This window comes from Triticum dicoccoides, chromosome 4B (assembly GCF_002162155.2).
Source record: "Triticum dicoccoides isolate Atlit2015 ecotype Zavitan chromosome 4B, WEW_v2.0, whole genome shotgun sequence".
Classification (NCBI taxonomy): domain Eukaryota; kingdom Viridiplantae; phylum Streptophyta; class Magnoliopsida; order Poales; family Poaceae; genus Triticum; species Triticum dicoccoides.
In genome coordinates, this window is record NC_041387.1 from 681296101 (window position 1) to 681314521 (window position 18421).

Genomic DNA, 18421 nt, shown 5'->3' on the forward strand with positions numbered 1-18421 from the left:
TTGGTTTCTTTAATGAAATCGGTGGAAAGATCCCTTTCTTTCAAAAAAAATGTCCCTATGGATGTTGGATGGGAATTAAAATTTCATTTGGTAACAATGCATGTTGAATCCATACACGAGATATATCTGGACTCCAATCATTCTTCATGTTGGGTCTTCAAACCTTACCGTGAGACACGACTTATTGGAGTTTGAAATGGAATCAGTCTTGCTAGGTCTCAGTCAACTGAGACTTCATTAAGTTTTACTCGATGCTATATACGTGAGATCTTACATTAAGATCTGTGCAAAATTTTCTTTTTGGTTTTTCCTTTCTCTCTTGCATGTTATGTCACTTGACTGGGATTTGGTTAAATCTCAGTTGACTGAGACCTAGCCACACCCAAATGAAATAGCTGTTGTGTGAAGGCTTTGTTGTTCTATTCAACAAGGTTTCAGATAGGTTGACGATTAGTCGATCTCCTTCCCAAAGGTTAAACTAAAACAACTCTGCAACAGTAGCTCGCATGCATGATAGGCATTAAACACTTGTGGCATGTACTAGAAAAAGTCATCCATGTCGGCCTGTCGAAAGAAAATAATAATTGGCCGAGCACTACATCTCCAGACGGTTTAAAATTGTAAGAGGTATATATGTGTTGCAAAAATAAATGTTCACGTATATGAAAAATGCTCATGCATCAGAAAAAACAATGCCCGTTCATCATAACAATATGTATTCACTTATTTAAAGAAAAGATAGTGTGTATTCTTCTCCTGAGAAGATGCTCCGCAAATTCCGACTCCATGTCATGGTTGTTTTTTGCGATCAAATCAGAGAGCTTTATTCAACAAAAGAGTTTCTTGGACAGTCAGCCAGAAGGCTTGATACCAGGAAGCTCGGGGTTTTGTCATGGTATGGAATTGTGACATAAAGTGATGTCCATGTAGTATATGTAAAGTTGTCTTGGTACAACCAACACCTGTTGTGACCTGCTGCCTACACCCGTACGTTCCACCGAAGAAGAAGAAAAACGCTGCACACGGCGCAAAACATGGCCACGTCAGGTCCAGGTCGTAACAAGAGACGAAAACATGAGGAGACGATCGCGTTTGGACGCTTGGCATCACCTTTGGATGATGCGCACATGAATGGAGTCGTCTGCTAGCTTTGGCCTGCCGCCCACCGAGTCCGAGCGAGCGCAACCTCTACCGACGAACCACCCAGATGATCTCTACCCATAAGGCTTGAACGCACTACCTTGGTCGGCGGCGATGGCCGCGTACGCTGGCTACGTGCCGCCGCATGCCGAGCCCGGACCGTGCGTGGCCAGCGATAAATACGTGCCCCGGGATCGGAGTCCCTAGAAAGTAGAAACAGCTGCCACTGCGAGAGCGAGCGTGTGGTGTGAGTAGATCGACGACGACGACAGAGACAGACATGGCGATGAGGAAGGAGGCAGTGGTGGCCGTGATGCTAATGCTGGTGGTGCTGGCCCCAGGCAAGGCGTGCGAGGTGACGCAGCTGGCGGTGTGCGCGTCGGCGATCCTGGGCGGGACGAAGCCCAGCGGCGAGTGCTGCGGCAACCTGCGGGCGCAGCAGGGGTGCTTCTGCCAGTACGTCAAGGACCCCAACTACGGGCACTACGTCAACAGCCCCCACGCCCGCGAGACACTCCAGACCTGCGGCATCGCCCTCCCGCACTGCTAGGCCTCCTAGCCGGCCGAGTGTACTCAGCCAGGCTAGCTTAGCTACCTCCATGAGTCTATCTATAACTAGCCTCGCTGAGTAAGTGGATGTGGTACGCAAGTACTCACTCGTATGTTGGAATAAAACGAAGGCGATCTACGGTGCCAGGCTGCTGGCCAGTAAACTTGTGTTGAAGCTTGCATACGAATCCATTGACTTTGTGTCACTATCACTGCTCAGAGCATCTACCGTCGGATTTCGCAAATCCGCCCCTTTTCCATGAATGTCCGCATGCATGTCCGGTCGCGTATCCAAACAGTGTCAGGCGACCCTCATATGTACTGCCGGACAGCCACTCTCTTCATATCTAGGCCCTCAAATCCATCTAATCCATGCATGTGGATCATATAGTACAAACTGTTCACCAGTTCAACAATGTAACAAAGCAAAATCAACCATAATTCAACAATTCGAACACGGAATGAAATTCAACTTCATGGTCACGGTTGGACAAAGTGAAGAATCACTCGTCGGACGCCATCCGTGCCTCATGCTCGGACGTCATTAATGTTGTGTAATCTGCCGCCATCCATGGCGCCTGCGTCGCCTAGTATTCTGTATGCATGTTGATATCCTTCTTCCTCCCCTGAAGCCACTTCTTGCCTTCCGCTTCCAAGAGGCATGCGTCCGTCAGCATTATCATAGAACCCTCCGTGTCTCGAGCAAGTTGCAATCTTGCCTTCTCAATCTCTATTGATCTGAATGTCCAGGTTTCTCGAGCTCCCATTTGAGACACACCTTCTTATTCTTCAACTATCTTCTCCCTATCAATTTCTAACTTGTTGCTTTCAATGTGCAACTTGTTGTTCATCTTCTCCTGGTCCAAATCCATCATCTCTTTGTGAGCATCCAACATGAGCTTGTACCTCTCATATTTCTTGTCCTCCCTTCTGGAAAAATACCTATCCATGTGGTGGACATTTTTACGCCGCGACATTATGGACGATCCTACCCTTCCCCCACTTGTTTCCCATTACTTTCCGGTTATTCATTGCCATGGTGGCTCTTTCATTCTCTTATACAACTTCTTCCTCTTCCTCATCCAATCCAATGGACTGGTGGAGCTTGAGCCATCATTTGTCTTCAACTTCTTGTTGCCTGATGAAAGGCTTCACAGATCATGATGAAAGAGGCTATGTGGAGAATAGAGTTCGGGGCAAGGTGGTGGAAATCCAGCCCATAGAGAAATATGAGACCCCTGACGAAAGGATGGAGGCGAAATTCTAGGCCTCGGAGGAAGTGGGAAATAAAGACCACTTGCTCCCCCTTACGAGGAGCAGGAATGGCAGAGGCTAAGCGGACCTCATTTACGTGGAGGGGGGAACATAACCTCGCCGTGGCCGGAAGGTACCCGTCCGCTTGGAGCTCCGTGATGGTGCCAACGGTGACAATGGACCTTAGCCACTCTCCCCTCTGGTTGGCAGCCTCGAGCACTGGAGCAACCCCGTCTTTTCCCTCTCCGGCCATTTTTGGTGGTGAGGAGGGAGGCCGGAAGAAGACTGGATCTCAGGGCGCTGGAGCTCTGGGGAAGCTTGGAAGCGGAGGAACAAAAGCGTAAATGAAATCGGTTTACCCTCTTCCCTTTTTATAGATCAGTAAAAAAACAAAAGGTTGCCTCACTTCGTAGTAAAATCGCCAATTCCCTATACATCGTGCAGTATATGCGCGTGAGGATTGAGGCACTCTCGTTGATGATATCACTAAAAATCCGGGGCACAATCTCTTTATTGATAAGACGTGCCAATGAAAACCATCTTGAGCCATGATATGTCCAACATTAATTGTTGATGAGATGGCTTGGCTTGGCCTCCAGCGGTGACGCTTCGATTCTCGGGCAAGGAAGCGATCGAGCCTGCCCTAGCAAGCCGACACTGCTAAGTTAAAAGGATACCTCAGCCCATGCCACCGAAGAGGCCCTGTAAAAAGATATCTCCTCTTGATTCAATGCATGTACGTAATAGGGAGAGCCAAAAAAGACCTATAGGAACCAAGCATGACCTTGGAATCGGAGGCCGACGTAGAAGATAGATCTCGTCTACGAAGCCGAAGACTTAAACTTGTGAAAGTTACCCCGAAGAAGATGCCCGATGTCCTCGGCTTGAAAGTTATGGGATGGCCTGATGACCCACCGAAGACTGATGAATGGGCCCTGCTGGCCCTGACCCTCGGTGTAATCAAGATGAAGATCTCCTGAAAGCTTAGCGTACACTTTAAGCATATTCGAATAATCAACATGTTTATTCCTAGATTGTAACCGATCATGTGTAAACTCTAGGTACCCCCAGCGTCTATGTAAGCCGTGGGGTTTAGTCTATAGAGGCACGATCGCAAGGTTTAGAGCTTAGAACAAGTTCATATACGACCTCGAGGTAGATCACATTGTAGTCTGTACCCCATCACAATCAATATATGAGAAGCATGACATAGGGTTTTACATTATCAAGAGGGTCCAAGCCTAGGTTAAAGCATCGTGTCCCTACTCTTTCATGTTACCATCTAACTCTGATCACCAAAGCTTGGGACCCCCTATCCGAGGTCTAGCGGTCTATCACCGACATGGGGTACATCGCATGGCGCAACCGCAAGATGGCATAAACATGATGCCCGGAGCAGCGGGGAATGGGACGTTCAGACCAAATAGAAACTGCAACACAGATCGCAAAACTACCCTAGCAAACAACAACCTGAACCAAAGTGATGTCCGAAATCTCAAAATCCATCACTGGGCATGCCAGGAGCAATCAAGACGATGCCTTCATGAAGTCGCCGTGACACATAAGCTTTGCGTTTGCGTATTCACTAAAAAAGGACTATGATTCAGTGCTCTTTTTTCCCCTCATATATTGTATTGCTTAAACAACAGTATACGTGCAGTTCAACGCAGGTGTATATGTATATCATGTTGGCGCGAACAAGCCATGCCCAACGGTTGTGACCGGCGAGACGGCGTCCAGGTCCTGGGGACGAGCGGGCGCGCTCACCATCGTGAGACCGGAGGGCCAGGGAGGCTCCGTGAACTACGTTTCTGTTAGCTAGTAGGTTATTTGCATGGATAAGTTAGTTGGTCGCATGAGTTGTGCAACCACTGGTCATGCATATCCTGCTGGAGAGATTCTAGGAGATGGAGTTAGTGCGTGCGTGGTGACTTAGTTAGCGGGTGCGTTGGCTGTGTACGTGCTAGTGGTGGCCGGTGTGGTGGCCGAGTCTTGGCTGGGTGTGTGCGTGCAGTCGGGTATAAGTAGCCCCCCATGCATTGTAACAGATCGAGGCTTACGAGTTCGTGCTCGTGGTAGTGGCCTGGCATCGAGTTTGTGCTCGAGGAATAGAGGAAGCCGTTCGTGCGGCTGCGACGTTCGTGCGCCAGAAACCTCCTGTGCCCCCTTCTCTTTCTTCCTCCTTCGGTTTGTGCCACAGAGAGAGCGAGCAGAGAGCGGAGGTGAGCTGGGGCGAGGCCACGGCAACAACATATCCCGCCAATTCTATCATCAATAAAGAGTATGAATTCATCCATTCATCTATCTCTGGCGCTCTTTACTTTTCGCTTGTAATAACAGGACCAAAGAGACTAGCGCACCACAACACACATATACGCATGCTGATCATCGTACACCTGTTTATTCAAGCGTACCGCGCCACCTTATGTGTGCAGGTCGAAGTAACAGACGGGAACATCACGGCGGTCCGCAGTGATGCAAGAGACTAGCTAGCGCGTTTGGGCGCTTCGCATCACCTACCTTTGGATGCCTCACATGAATGAGCTCCATCGTCCGCTAGCTTTCGCCTACCACCGACGGATCGAGCAGAGCCAGCGGGCAACCACCATCGGCGAACTACCCAGTGGAGTTGAATGCAGGACGTCCAAAGTGTGCCCGTCAACCATTCTGCTGACCCTAGTCATGGCGAGCTGGTGCAATTCAGTGCATGCTCTAGGGTAGAATTGTTTGGGCGATTCATTAGACGGCTTGAGGCAGGTGGGGTGTTCATTTGCAGTGATGGACGTCGTCGCATTTCACTTATTGCGCCTGCATCTTTCTTTAATCGCTCACCTGCTCCGTCGGCGGCGATGGCCGCGTACGCTCCCTACGTGTCGCCGCATGGCATGCACATGGCCGGCTAGCTCGGGCCACGGCAGTGCGTGGCCAGCTATAAATACCCCAGCCGGGAGCTCCTAGATCCACCTCCACACAACTACCAGTAGACTCCACTCCCATCACACACACGGACACACCTGCAAGAGGAGCGAGAGCGTGAACCATGGCGGGCATGAGGAAGCAGCAGGTGGTGGCGGCGCTGGTGCTGGCGCTGATGGTGCTGGCGGCGGCACCGGGCGGGGCGCGCGCGGCGTGCCAGGCGTCGCAACTGGCGGTGTGCGCGTCGGCGATCCTCAGCGGGGCCAAGCCCAGCGGCGAGTGCTGCGGCAACCTGCGGGCGCAGCAGCCGTGCTTCTGCCAGTACGCCAAGGACCCCACCTACGGGCAGTACATCCGCAGCCCCCACGCGCGCGACACCCTCACCTCCTGCGGCCTCGCCGTCCCGCACTGCTAGGCGCCGGCAGGCCCCTGGCGCATATGGCTAGCTAGCTGCCGCCGTGAGAGTGTCAGACTATAGCTAGCCTAGCTGAGTGCGTGTTGCGTCCATGAACGCATCTTCCTGTTATGTGGTTCGACTATGATGATGCTGGAGTGAATAAAATGTTGGGTACGGTGATGATCTACGCCGGCCATGTTGCTTCTTGGCTGCTGCTGCTGGTAATAAAATTTGTGTTGCAACTTTGATGAGATCGGCTGAGTTGTGTTCAATGACCAAACCAAACTGCCCGCATCTCTAGCGGACCCCGTATAAGTGGTCAAACCCGCAAAATTTTTGTGTTTTATAGTTTTGATAAAAAAGGTGTCTAGAACAGAAACCATAAGAGTGGTCCAACCCATAAAATTTTTAAGGGCCACCGAAAATGCACATCCTAAACCCTTATATTTGAAGGTTGGAAGGCCGAACCTAAGGGGCCCCGTATACCGGTCAAACCTCGTCGGAGCAAACATGCCGCCGCGAAGTTTGCCGAAATCCGCCCTAAACTCGCCGGAATTCATTACCGCACACCGAAAAAGACCGCTAGATGCCGCAATCGATCGCCGACGGTTCGAATTGGACGAGGTCGACATTGCTGTGGCCTCCCATGGCCTCAGCCTGGCCGCCGGAATCCTCCCGGCGCGGCAGGCAAAGGGGCACGGCTCGGCCGGCGCGGCTGGCAATATAGCAAGGCGCGGACGGCGGAGGCGACGGGGCGTGGCCGACGAGGCTGGGCACAGCCGGCGTGGTGACGGGGCACGGCCAACGGGCGACAGGGAACGGCCGGCTGGCGACGGGGCGCGGCCGGCAGGGACGAGGCACGGCCGACGAGCGGGGGGCACGGCTGGCGGGCGACGAGGCGCGGCCGACGGGGTTGGGCGCGGCAGGCGTGGCCGACGCCATCGTCCGGGGGAAGGGGCGGCAGCGGGCGGACTGTAGGAAGAAGCTCTTTATACCAGTTTTACAGTTTGTTTTAGTTCTGCAGTAGCTAAAATGAACTCTTAAAATGCGTTTTTTTCGACCCGTATCCCAGTTTTACAGTTTGTGATTTTGCGGGTTCTGCTAGAGATGCTATTAGAATTGGTAAATCTAGTGATGCGGTATGTAACGGCGAAGAATCAACCGTTAGTGTTATGGTCAAGAATGGCACAATGACTTCAGGTATAAGAGGTTTGAATGGAACACATAGAAATGCTTCTGGGCCCTCTGCATTCACCATAACTTTTTTCAAGAAACAGTGGAGGGGGGGATGATTGCATTTATGCTAGATATTCTTTCTCTCTATCCTGTACAACATACTTTTATTTTATTTATGTTGCAAGAATTTATTATAGATCTTTTCCAAATCAAAAGAATGTTCTCGATTTTTCAGTACTGTTTTAGTTCACAGCGAGAAGATCTTCGAAACAAGACAAATCATCAAATAACGTGAACTAGTTTTTATTTTATTGTTGCTATCTATTTGAAATTAGTTTTAGTAATTTACTCTTTCAATCGTATTTGAAATCATTTTCACATATTTTAAAATCCATTTCATGGATTAAAAACTGTTAGTTTCACACACTGAAATAAACATTTTAGGAAAATATAAATAAGTTTCAAACAAAAAAATATGTTGTATATATCAAATTACAAGTTTAAATACTGAAATAAGAAACTTCAGAAAATATAAATAATTTTTACAAACAAAAAGTATGTTTCATAGATTAAAAATATCAGTTTACGCACTCAAACAAGCAGTTTCAAAAATGTAAATTAGTTTCACTCATTGTAAAATTAGGTTTCACATTTATGAAATAGCCAGTTGTATTTTAGAAAAATTCACTTCAACATATTGATAAATAATTTCACGCATTGAAACAACCTATCTCACATATTCGACAAAAAAAATGTTCCATGGATTATAAATATCAGTATCATACACTTATGTAGCTTCCCAAATGGTAAATCACTTTCACTCGCAAAAAAAAACAACTTTCACTTTTTCAAAATAAACTATATATAAGATTTGAAGAAAATCAGTTTCACGTATAAAAAAAGGTTTCAAGCATTGAAACAGAAAATCCGTTTAGTGGATTCAACATATTAGTTTCACTCATTGAAATTATTAGTTTCACTTCACTAAAGAACCTAGTTTCACATTTTTTAAATAAAAATTTCACATATTTGAATAAAATTAATTTCAGATATTAAGAAAAATGTTTCACAAATGCAACAATCTATTTCACATATTTCAAAAAAATACAAATTGAAAATATCAATTTCACACATTGAAATAAGAAACTTCAAAAATTGTAAATGAGTTTCACTCACCGACAAAGGCACTTTCTTATTTTTTAAATAAGTTGTTTCACACATTTCAAAACACAAGACTAGCTTTCACACTTTGAAACAATTTGTTTCATATATAGGAAAACTAACAGTTTCACATTATTTAAACTAGTCATCAACCCGTGCATCTGCACGGGCTAGAGGATTTTACACATTGTACCTGTGATTTATAAATGTAACAGAAACTTAAGGTGTTCTTCGTAGGTTAGCATATTTTACAATTATACTTGTGAACTTTTGTGGAGAAGTTATACTTATGATTTATAGTTGTAAAACAAAGTTAAGTTGTTCTTGGAAGGTTATTATGAATGCGTAATGTTTTTGTAGTTAACCATGCATATAGGAGATGTGGTGTTGTATACGTTCAATCTGCTTTATGAGGAAATTAGACACCAAAAAGTAGCACCACAATATGAGGATTCTCTATCTTTTATGGAAATTTTAAATGAGGATCAACTAAAATATTGATGGTTCTTCCTTTTCCTCCCCAAGTATTAGCATTATTGGTAATTGTAGTTAGTTTCATTAGCCTAATGTCATGCATGTCTTACTCTAATTTCCTATTATGCATGCCTACTGATAGAATGTACTCATATTTACCAACAATTGCTAAAACATCATTTTTCTTCCAACTCTTGCATACCCTATGTACTCATCGATTCGTCAACTCTTTTCATGTGATTTCTATGTGACCTTTTACATGAGCATGCCCATGATAGTTCCGTCTGACCATATCTGTTTTATTTGCACCGTGTCGTATTTTCTAGAATAATTCCAATATTATAGTACATACTCGATAGGCTATTTTGCTAATGCATTCTCTCTCTGTCAATTTCGATCATAGTTTATTTTTAAGATCATGTTAATGTTCTTTTGCCTATTTCACTTCCATATATTTTGCAATTCAATTATAATTGACAAAGTAGACCCAACTCTCGGAGAGAGGAGTGGATATGCACTATCATCACCTAGAGTCACATTGGGGGCGCAGATGCACTCCATAGCCAAAACGCCGCTTCCATTGCATAGTCCCTTCTATAAAAACGTAAGACACACATTTTCTAATTGTAAACTTTGATCATATACGTTTATTTCATTAATACTTAAGAGAAAGATAATCACATTAAAGCTGGAATTTACCAATTAATCTCCTACATTTTCTTGTAGATGCAGTTTAATTGACATGTTATTTTTTGCAGCACAACACAATTTAGTCCCCATCATATGATACATCACCCAAGACATTGGAAAAGGCCAATCCGAGTCCATGTTGGGCCATGGTCTAGCTGCCTCGTATTAGTTTGCAATCGTAGGTGTTTCCTGTACATGTCCCAGTGGGATATGATTTTTTTTTTGGCAAGGTGGATATGACTTGTTTATTTAGGTGTAGACCGTGATGGATTAGAGTTGTATGTATTGTGCGTGCATGATCCAGCAGGTTGTCCACTTGCACGTAGCAACAACCGCTTAATTTGTACGATGTATATGTTACTTTTTCTATCATTTAATCTCAATCGCTAATATTTGAATTAATGAATCATATATTTATTTTCCAACTCAAATAAAAAGAAGGGATAATATATTTTTAACATATGTGGATGAATATGGTAGCTTGTTTTTTTCGCAAAAAAATATGGTAGCGTGTTTGTATAAGATGTGTATCCTCAACTTTTTTATTGGTGTAGATCTTTCCAGTAAATCATAAATCTATGAAGATATAATTTACGATTTTTCTGATAGAGAGTGCATAAATAAATAATAATACTAACTTTTATTGACGAAAAATAGAATAAGAAGTTGATTTACTTCTACAGAAGTTCAGTTGTGTGGACTTATTTTCTAACAGAAATTTTTTTGCGGATATTTTCTAACAGAACTTCAATAAAACTATACTTAAAAGATCAAATTATTCTTATTTATCATTATGTCTTGTCTTAATAATATACTCTATATACGCTTAGCCATATATATTGGCCATTAAAATGAGCATATATCACATACGTGGGAATTGTCTGATTTTCTGATCTGTTCGTGTCTATATATGTCTCCTCCTTCCGGAGAATAATTGGTCTTTGCATATGTTACGGTTCCCAACCGGATCAAGCAATTGCCCGGTTTAATTTTTTTACTGCTAGCGTGGGACCAGGCTGTGTTGTGAGTTTCTATTCACAAATCTCAACGGTTCACTATCCTATACTCTCTCGGTTCCTAAATATAAGCCTTTTTATAGAGATTTTAAATGGACTACCATATACGGATGTATATAGACATATTTTAGAGTCTAGATTTACTCATTTTGCTCCGTATGTAGTCGCTTGTTAAAATCTTTAGAAAGACCTATATTTAGGAACGGGGAGAGTACTTTTTATTGGTTAATCTTAACCAGTAGTTTTTTAGGCTAGTGACAGTGTGCGTGCTGCTGCATTTTTTTTGGGTGCGGGCCTACAGTCCAGCTGGTTTTGGACTCTCTCATTGTGGGCTTTCTCTCCTTTCTATTTATACCATCCTGGGCTTCAGCCTGATAGACTTCTTGGTTTATCTTCTAAACTTCCAATATTAGTCCCTTTAAATCTAAGCCGTTTCCTTTTAGGTGCTTAATCTAAGCCGTTACTTTCCTTCTGTTTTACTTATATACTAATAGATAGATAGATGCGTTCACACCTATAACATGGATGCTTTTGTAATACTTTCTTTTTACATGGTACTTATGGATTAGAATTTTTTTATATCAATTAGGAGAGAAAATTTATTACTCTATATATCAAGGGACAAAAACAAATTCTATTTTAGGCCAGCGAGCAGCCTGCCCCCCGCTAGACTCGTCCAAGTATTTAATACCAGTTTTTTCAGAACCCACGGTATTCCTAAAAACTCCGAAAATGCTTCACTCCCAAACGCACCCTTGTGTTATGTATTGCATTCCAAAGTACATGGGAGCAGATACATATAGGGTGTTGGGTGCAACCGCAGTAGTAGAGACGTGTAGCCGATCGGTGGTGCTGATCGTGGGAGTACAGGAGGGACGAAGTCCACGCTCTAACAGCAATGAGGGAGGCACGTTAGCGCAGAGGCGTGCTGGGGAGAATGCGGCGGTGGTAGTGGTGGGTATGATCGGGGAAGAAGGTCGCCGGGTCACGTTCGTGATTTCGGCTGGGTTTATTTTCCGCGTACCGAATTGGGAAGTTGCGACTCGCATCTCTGTACATGAACGCGCTATATCGCAGGATCCAAGATGGACGGCATCCACTGCATTTGGCAGTTTTGCAAATAAAAAATAAATTGGCGTGCCAAATACATATCTCGATAGATAAATATTTTTTTGCATGAGATAGATAAATAGAAAGATAGACACATACATGTCGCCTAAAAAACCATACATACATACATACATACATACAAGGTATTAACAAGTTATTCATATATTAATCAACTTTCGTAAATCTGTACGTGTGGGAATTTTGCATATAGATCTATCTTTGCAAAACTTGAGATGTGAATCAGAACCACTTAGAGATCTATCTTGTTTTCAAGAGACAGAAAAATGGTAAAAATTCACATGCAATTTGCCAAACCAAATACTACGTAGGAACAGTTGCTACAGTATTAATGATTCTTATTGCGCATAACAGACATTAGTATTTCTTGGGAGAAGCAAATATGCTAGTATAAGCAAATTCGAGAATTAAGGAGCAGGTACACGAGGAGGCAGTGGCGGAGCTAGCCGAGTCATCGCCACTGGTATGTCTTGTGAAGACGATGGGTTTTTGCAATCTGACTTGCAGTTATCCATAGTGTCGTAGCAGAAATCGTTTGCGAAACAGCAGAAGCAATACCCATGGCTGGTGCAACGGTAACGGCTTACATGAACGCATAGCCCATTTGGTATATCGACCTTCTCGCTGTGCATGCCATCCATGATTCGGCCTATATATATATATATATATATATATATATGAAGTAACAAACGAGCAGTTGTTATGCAATCGTTTCATTTCATTTTAGACTAGAATAAAAATAAATAAACGCACATCATATCATATTAAACAGGAAACAAAAGAAAAAGGCCTTTCACTTCACTACGACATACATACAATTAAGCAACAGCAGCAGCAGAACATATGAGATGTACTTATCATCGTCTTTGATTAACTTAAATTATCATTATTACCTGCTGCTCCGGACGATGTTGGCGGCGTTTGTCCCGCCGTGGTCGGAGCAGAGGCGCAGTTGCTGGTTGTTAGACTATGTATAGCTTCTGTACCTATGTACGTATATGGTACATATTGTAACGCAACCATTATATATAATGAGATAAGCCACCCCTAGAGGGTTGTGCTGGTTCCCCAAAACTTATTGTCTTACATGGTATCACGCTAGGTTACGATCGCTTCCGCTTCTAAACCCTAATACCCGCACCGCCGCCGCAGCCGCCGCCGCCTTCACCGCCGCCGCCGCGCCACCGATCGCGCCGCCGCCATGTCGAGCGCCGCCACCACCGGTTCCACTGCTGCGGGCTTCCTCCCGGCCTCTCTTGCGGCTCTGCTCAACCTCCCGCTCGATGCCGTCTCTGTTCCGGCTCGATCGGGACAAGGAGCATCGGCTCCGTCTTCTCCACGCCGCCGGCGCCCTCGCTTGGGCGTGACCTCGTGGTCCACACCGCGGCGCCGCCGTCCGCTGCGGACTCCGCAGGCGTCGTCCCGCCGCTCCTGCCGCAAGCGGATCACACTGCCCCGCTGGCGGGGTTGGCGGCGTCCGCCCCGGCCGCGGGCCTTGCGGCGTCCGCACCGGCCGCGAGCTTTGCGGCGCCCGCCCTGGCTGCGGTCCCGCCTCCTCCCGCATCGGCTTCGGTGCCTCCGGCTGCCTCCATGGTGTTTGCACCCCAGGCAGCCTCCTCGATGGGATTGTCTTCGCCGCCGTCGTTTCACTTCGGTCATCTCATCACCATCAAGCTCTCCGCCGACAACTACATCTTCTGGCGTGCGCAGGTTCTCCCGCTCTTGGGGAGTCACTACCTGCTAGGCTACGTCGACGGATCGCTTCCCTGCCCACCCGCGCTGGTAGACAGCGTGCACGGTCCGGTCTACAATCCGGCCCATCGCGTCTGGACGGGGCAGGACCAGGCGAACCTCTCCTCCATCCAGGGGTCGCTCTCGCCGGCAGTTGCTGGCCTTGTTGTCTTCGCGAAGACGTCTCATGAGGCCTGGACCATCCTTGAGCGCACCTTTGCAGCGCAGTCCCAGGCTCGTGTCTCTGCACTCCGTCGTCAGCTTGGAGAGTGTCAGAAGCTTGACTCCACTGCCACTGAGTTCTACAACAAGGTCAAGGGCCTCGCCGACACATTGGCCTCCATTGGACAGCCCCTCACCGACTCCGAGTTCAACTCGTTTATTGTCAATGGTCTTGATGAGGAGTATGATGCCTTAGTCGAGATCATCAACGAGCGGGGCAACTCGACACCCATGCTGGCACACGAGGTTTTCTCTCGGCTCCTTCTCACTGAGCAACGGGTCGAGACTCGCCGCACCAGGGGCACTGGCTCCCTCTCGGCCAACGCCGCCATCAAGGGTGGCCGCTCTTCTTCATCACCCCGGTCTCCCTTGGGGCTGCCACCGTCGCCCGCCTCGGCCCCCCCACCTACTGCGACCTTACCGGGGGCTGGCGGTCCACGTGTGTGTCAGCTTTGTGGCCGCGATGGGCACTGGGCCTCCAAGTGTCATAAGCGCTTCCAGCGAAGCTTCCTTGGTCTTGGCAATGACGGCAAAGATACACGCAACAATGCCCGTCAGGTCGCCATGGCTGATCGTCCCGCGCCGCAGAAGCAACAGGGACACACTCAGTCCTACTCCATCGATCCACACTGGTACATGGACTCTGGGGCGACAGAGCATCTAACCAGCGAGATGGGGAAGCTTCACACTCGTGAACCCTATCATGGCTCCGACAAGATCCACACCGCCAATGGAGCAGGTATGCACATCTCTCATATTGGTCAAGCATCTCTTCCCACTAGACATGCCAATAGGAGTCTTCAGCTTCGCAATGTTCTTCGAGTTCCATCTGTGACCCGTAATCTTCTTTCAGTTCCTAAACTCACACGTGATAATAATGTGCTTTGTGAATTTCACCCTTTTGATCTTTTTATTAAGGATCGGGGCACGAGGGACATTCTTCTTAGTGGGCGGTTGTGCCAGGGCCTCTACCGTCTGGAGCATCCTGGTGTCGCTCGTGTTTTCAGTGGAGTTCGGGTCTCTCCGTCACAGTGGCATGCTCGTCTTGGTCACCCGGCCACACCTATTGTCCGTCATATTTTGCGTCGTCATGAGCTTCCTAGTTTGTCTAGTCATAAAGATGTAGCAGTGTGTGATGCTTGTCAGCAGGGGAAGAGTCATCAACTTCCTTTTTCGGAGTCCAGTCGTGAGGTGAAACATCCTTTAGAACTTGTGTTTTCAGATGTATGGGGTCCTGCTCAGACTTCTGTCAGTGGTCATAATTACTATATCAGTTTCGTTGATGCTTATAGTCGCTTTACCTGGCTTTACCTGCGGATGCCACAGAGTACAGTAGCATTATTGGTGGACTTCAGTACTTGACGATCACGAGACCAGATATCTCTTATGCTGTTAACAGGGTTTGTCAGTATCTTCAGGCTCCCAGAGATACTCATTGGGCTGCTGTTAAACGCATTCTTCGTTATGTTCAGTTCACCCTGACATTTGGTATGCATATTCGGCCGACTTCCTCTCGGGTCCTTTCGGCCTTCTCTGATGCAGATTGGGCTGGTAGCCCAGATGACAGGCGATCCACGGGGGGTTATGCAGTATTCTTTGGCTCTAATTTGATCGCCTGGAGTGCTCGGAAACAGGCTACTGTGTCACGTAGCAGTACTGAAGCTGAGTACAAGGCTGTGGCTAATGCTACTGCAGAGATTATTTGGGTGCAGTCTTTGCTTCAGGAGTTGGGTTTGTCTCAACCACAGCCTCCTATTCTTTGGTGTGATAACATCGGTGCTACATACCTTTCTACAAATCCAGTATTTCATGCCCGAATGAAACACATTGAAGTTGACTATCACTTTGTACGGGAACGTGTATCACAGAAGCAACTCCAGATCAAGTTTATCTCATCTAAGGATCAACTTGCAGACATCTTCACTAAGCCTTTACCGCTGCCACAGTTTGAGGCTTGTAGGCGCAATCTTACCCTTCTCAGTTCTTTAGAAAGTAGCTAAGAATGAGGGAGGGTGTTAGACTATGTATAGCTTCTGTACCTATGTACGTATATGGTACATATTGTAACACAACCATTATATATAATGAGATAAGCCACCCCTAGAGGGTTGTGCTGGTTCCCCAAAACTTATTGTCTTACACTGGTGATGCTGAGCGGGATGCCGCACTTGTCGGGGAGGCCGTGGGCGCGTGTCTTGTTGACGTTGCCGAGCCCGAGCCCGAGCGCGAGGCAGAGGCACTCCGGCTTGGAGCTGACGACGATGGCGAGCTGCGAGCAGCACGACTTGGGCGGCGTGGTCTCGTTCCCCGTGATGTAGTTGTGGCACGGCGACATGTCGATCAGCGTCTGCATGCACCCGCCCGCCGTCGACTGCGCCGAGGCCAGGATCGCCGCGACGACGAGCGCCGCTGCGCCGAGCATCGACGCCGCCCTCGCTGCCATTTCTTGCTCCGCTTGCTTGCTTGAACAACACCGTACCGGCCGTCTCTCTCTCTCTCTCTCTCTCTCTCTCTCTAGGTGGAGAACAGTGGTGGTTGCCTTGCCTCGGGAGCTGTTCTTGTGGCCCGTGATTGCCTTGTATATACTCCTATATAGGTGGAGACTGGAGAAGGTGGCAGCAGGAACAAGACACGACCGAGATCGACTCCTACCGTCCTACGTGCTGGTTGGCTGAAATTTCCTATAGCTGCATGCCTTTTTCTATGACTTGTAGACACATGTCATGTGCTATATACTAGTGCTAGTACATGCCATGCATCTGTCATGGGACGAGTTATGTACGTACTCGTACACTGCACGTACGTACGCATTGGGGAGATGACAACTTGATTTGGCCACGTACGTATACAAGTCTATATATAGCTAGGCACGCCTAAGTTGGTGGTCGCCGGCCTGCTGCCTGCGTGTAGAGCCTTGCATTCATCAATCAAGAAGCCAGTTTGCGTGCAACATTTAGCAAGTGGTGAGTGCACTACGTACGTACGATAAAGCTAGATGGTTTGGTACGATAGTGACGACGCATTACATCTTTTCTTTACCATAAACTGCAGGTCGGCTAGCAACTTGCCCGAAGAAAGCACTGAGTGAACTTTCATTCGGCGCAGATTAGTTATGTAGAGTAACATCCAAGTACCACACCATGGCTCGTCTCTCCCAGATAGGCACATATCATTTTGAACAAGGAGCGAAATTGATATCCTCCGTGCCATGGTTTGGACAACTACTTGTTCTTTCAACTCATGCCACGGGTTTCCAGCTCATCGGAGTCCATAAGGTGTTACCCCCTTTTGATGTTTGGTTAATAAGATGGCCGCATGCATCTTTCTGATGCTGAGGCCGGGGAGCCCCCCTTTTCGAAAAAAAAGATGTTACCCCAAGTACCCACTAGGCACTCAAGCCTGGCTTTATCAGCCGCTACCGCTGATGTTTATGAGCGTCCGTTACCACACTAGTGGATACAAATTATTATATATTAAGGCACATGTAACGTAGCTAGCTTAGGGGGGCATGGGGTACATCCCTTCCGCCCGGCTACAGGTTCGGGACTCCTTTATTCTCAAACCCATATGCAATAAGAGCATAGTTAATAGTATAGCCAGCTGCTGGCTATAAGTCAGTGTCATGTCATCTACAATCCATCTTATAGCCAACATGTACAATAGTATACCAAGAGAGTGTATTACTTTTTTATTTTGTGGCTCACCTTTCATTCTCACAAAGTGCCTAGAAGCACGTGCTAGAGCTGGCTCTTCACCAAGAGTCCTCTTACCATCTCTCTCCTCTTTTCTTTCCTCCAACTAAGCAGAAATACACTAGTTTATTCCCTATAGCCCGCTGACTCAGCTCTATTGTACTTGCTCTAACACACCTCTCGGTGACTGTACATCTTTCCGTCCTGCTGCATTCTGTCTTGATACATCAAGCTCTTTTTCTCTACCCCTCTTAATGTCAGATTTAGCACCACGGCATGCTGCTTGGTCTTTTCCACATCCAACCACAAGTATGAATCTGCTCAGCTATCCTAGCGAGCATAGCTCAACTAGATCTGCCAGTGGACTAGCTCGCCTAGCTGCTGAGTGCGTGATAAGTCCATGCACGCACACATGCATGTTCATGTTACCTTTGTGGCTCGAGGATGATGATGGAATAAAATGTTGGGTGATGATGCTGGAATAAAATGACTTTTCCTGCCTTCTCCCGTGTTTCCGATTTCCGTCACTTGCTATAAGTTTTCCAACAAAAATAGCATAGGCCAACCATCAAAGAAAACTTATGAAATAACTACGAGTTTCTTAGACACAAATTAGCCGCTGATCAGGCTGTACATTACAGCAGAGACACATGACATGCTCTACAAGCTAGTAATTTCCTGGTACTGTTGCTTTCGATGAGATTGAGTGGACTATCACACCAGAGGGACACATATATTTGTTACTCATGTGCGTTGTATTCGTTCATCAACCTTTAGTTTGCCGATTTACCTCCCAATTAAGTCGAACTCCGTACAGTCAAGCCGGGACTGTGTTGGGGAAGTGCTACTCCCTGGCCTCTGCTTATCATGCCCAA

At 46.7% G+C, this 18421-nt stretch overlaps 3 protein-coding genes across 3 annotated transcripts; 2 read left to right on the top strand and 1 right to left on the bottom strand.

Moving 5' to 3' along the window:
* Positions 1–1367: 1367 nt before the first annotated feature.
* LOC119294343 (non-specific lipid-transfer protein 2P-like) lies at positions 1368–1853 on the top strand. Its single transcript, XM_037572547.1, has one exon. The coding sequence runs from the start codon at positions 1421–1423 to the stop codon at positions 1688–1690; it is 270 nt and encodes an 89-aa protein (XP_037428444.1). The 5' UTR covers positions 1368–1420; the 3' UTR covers positions 1691–1853.
* Positions 1854–5890: 4037 nt separating this feature from the next.
* LOC119294345 (non-specific lipid-transfer protein 2P) lies at positions 5891–6507 on the top strand. The gene has a single exon (XM_037572548.1). The coding sequence runs from the start codon at positions 5984–5986 to the stop codon at positions 6272–6274; it is 291 nt and encodes a 96-aa protein (XP_037428445.1). The 5' UTR covers positions 5891–5983; the 3' UTR covers positions 6275–6507.
* Positions 6508–15982: 9475 nt separating this feature from the next.
* LOC119293094 (non-specific lipid-transfer protein 4.1-like) lies at positions 15983–16297 on the bottom strand. Its single transcript, XM_037571675.1, has one exon. The coding sequence runs from the start codon at positions 16295–16297 to the stop codon at positions 15983–15985; it is 315 nt and encodes a 104-aa protein (XP_037427572.1).
* Positions 16298–18421: the final 2124 nt, after the last annotated feature.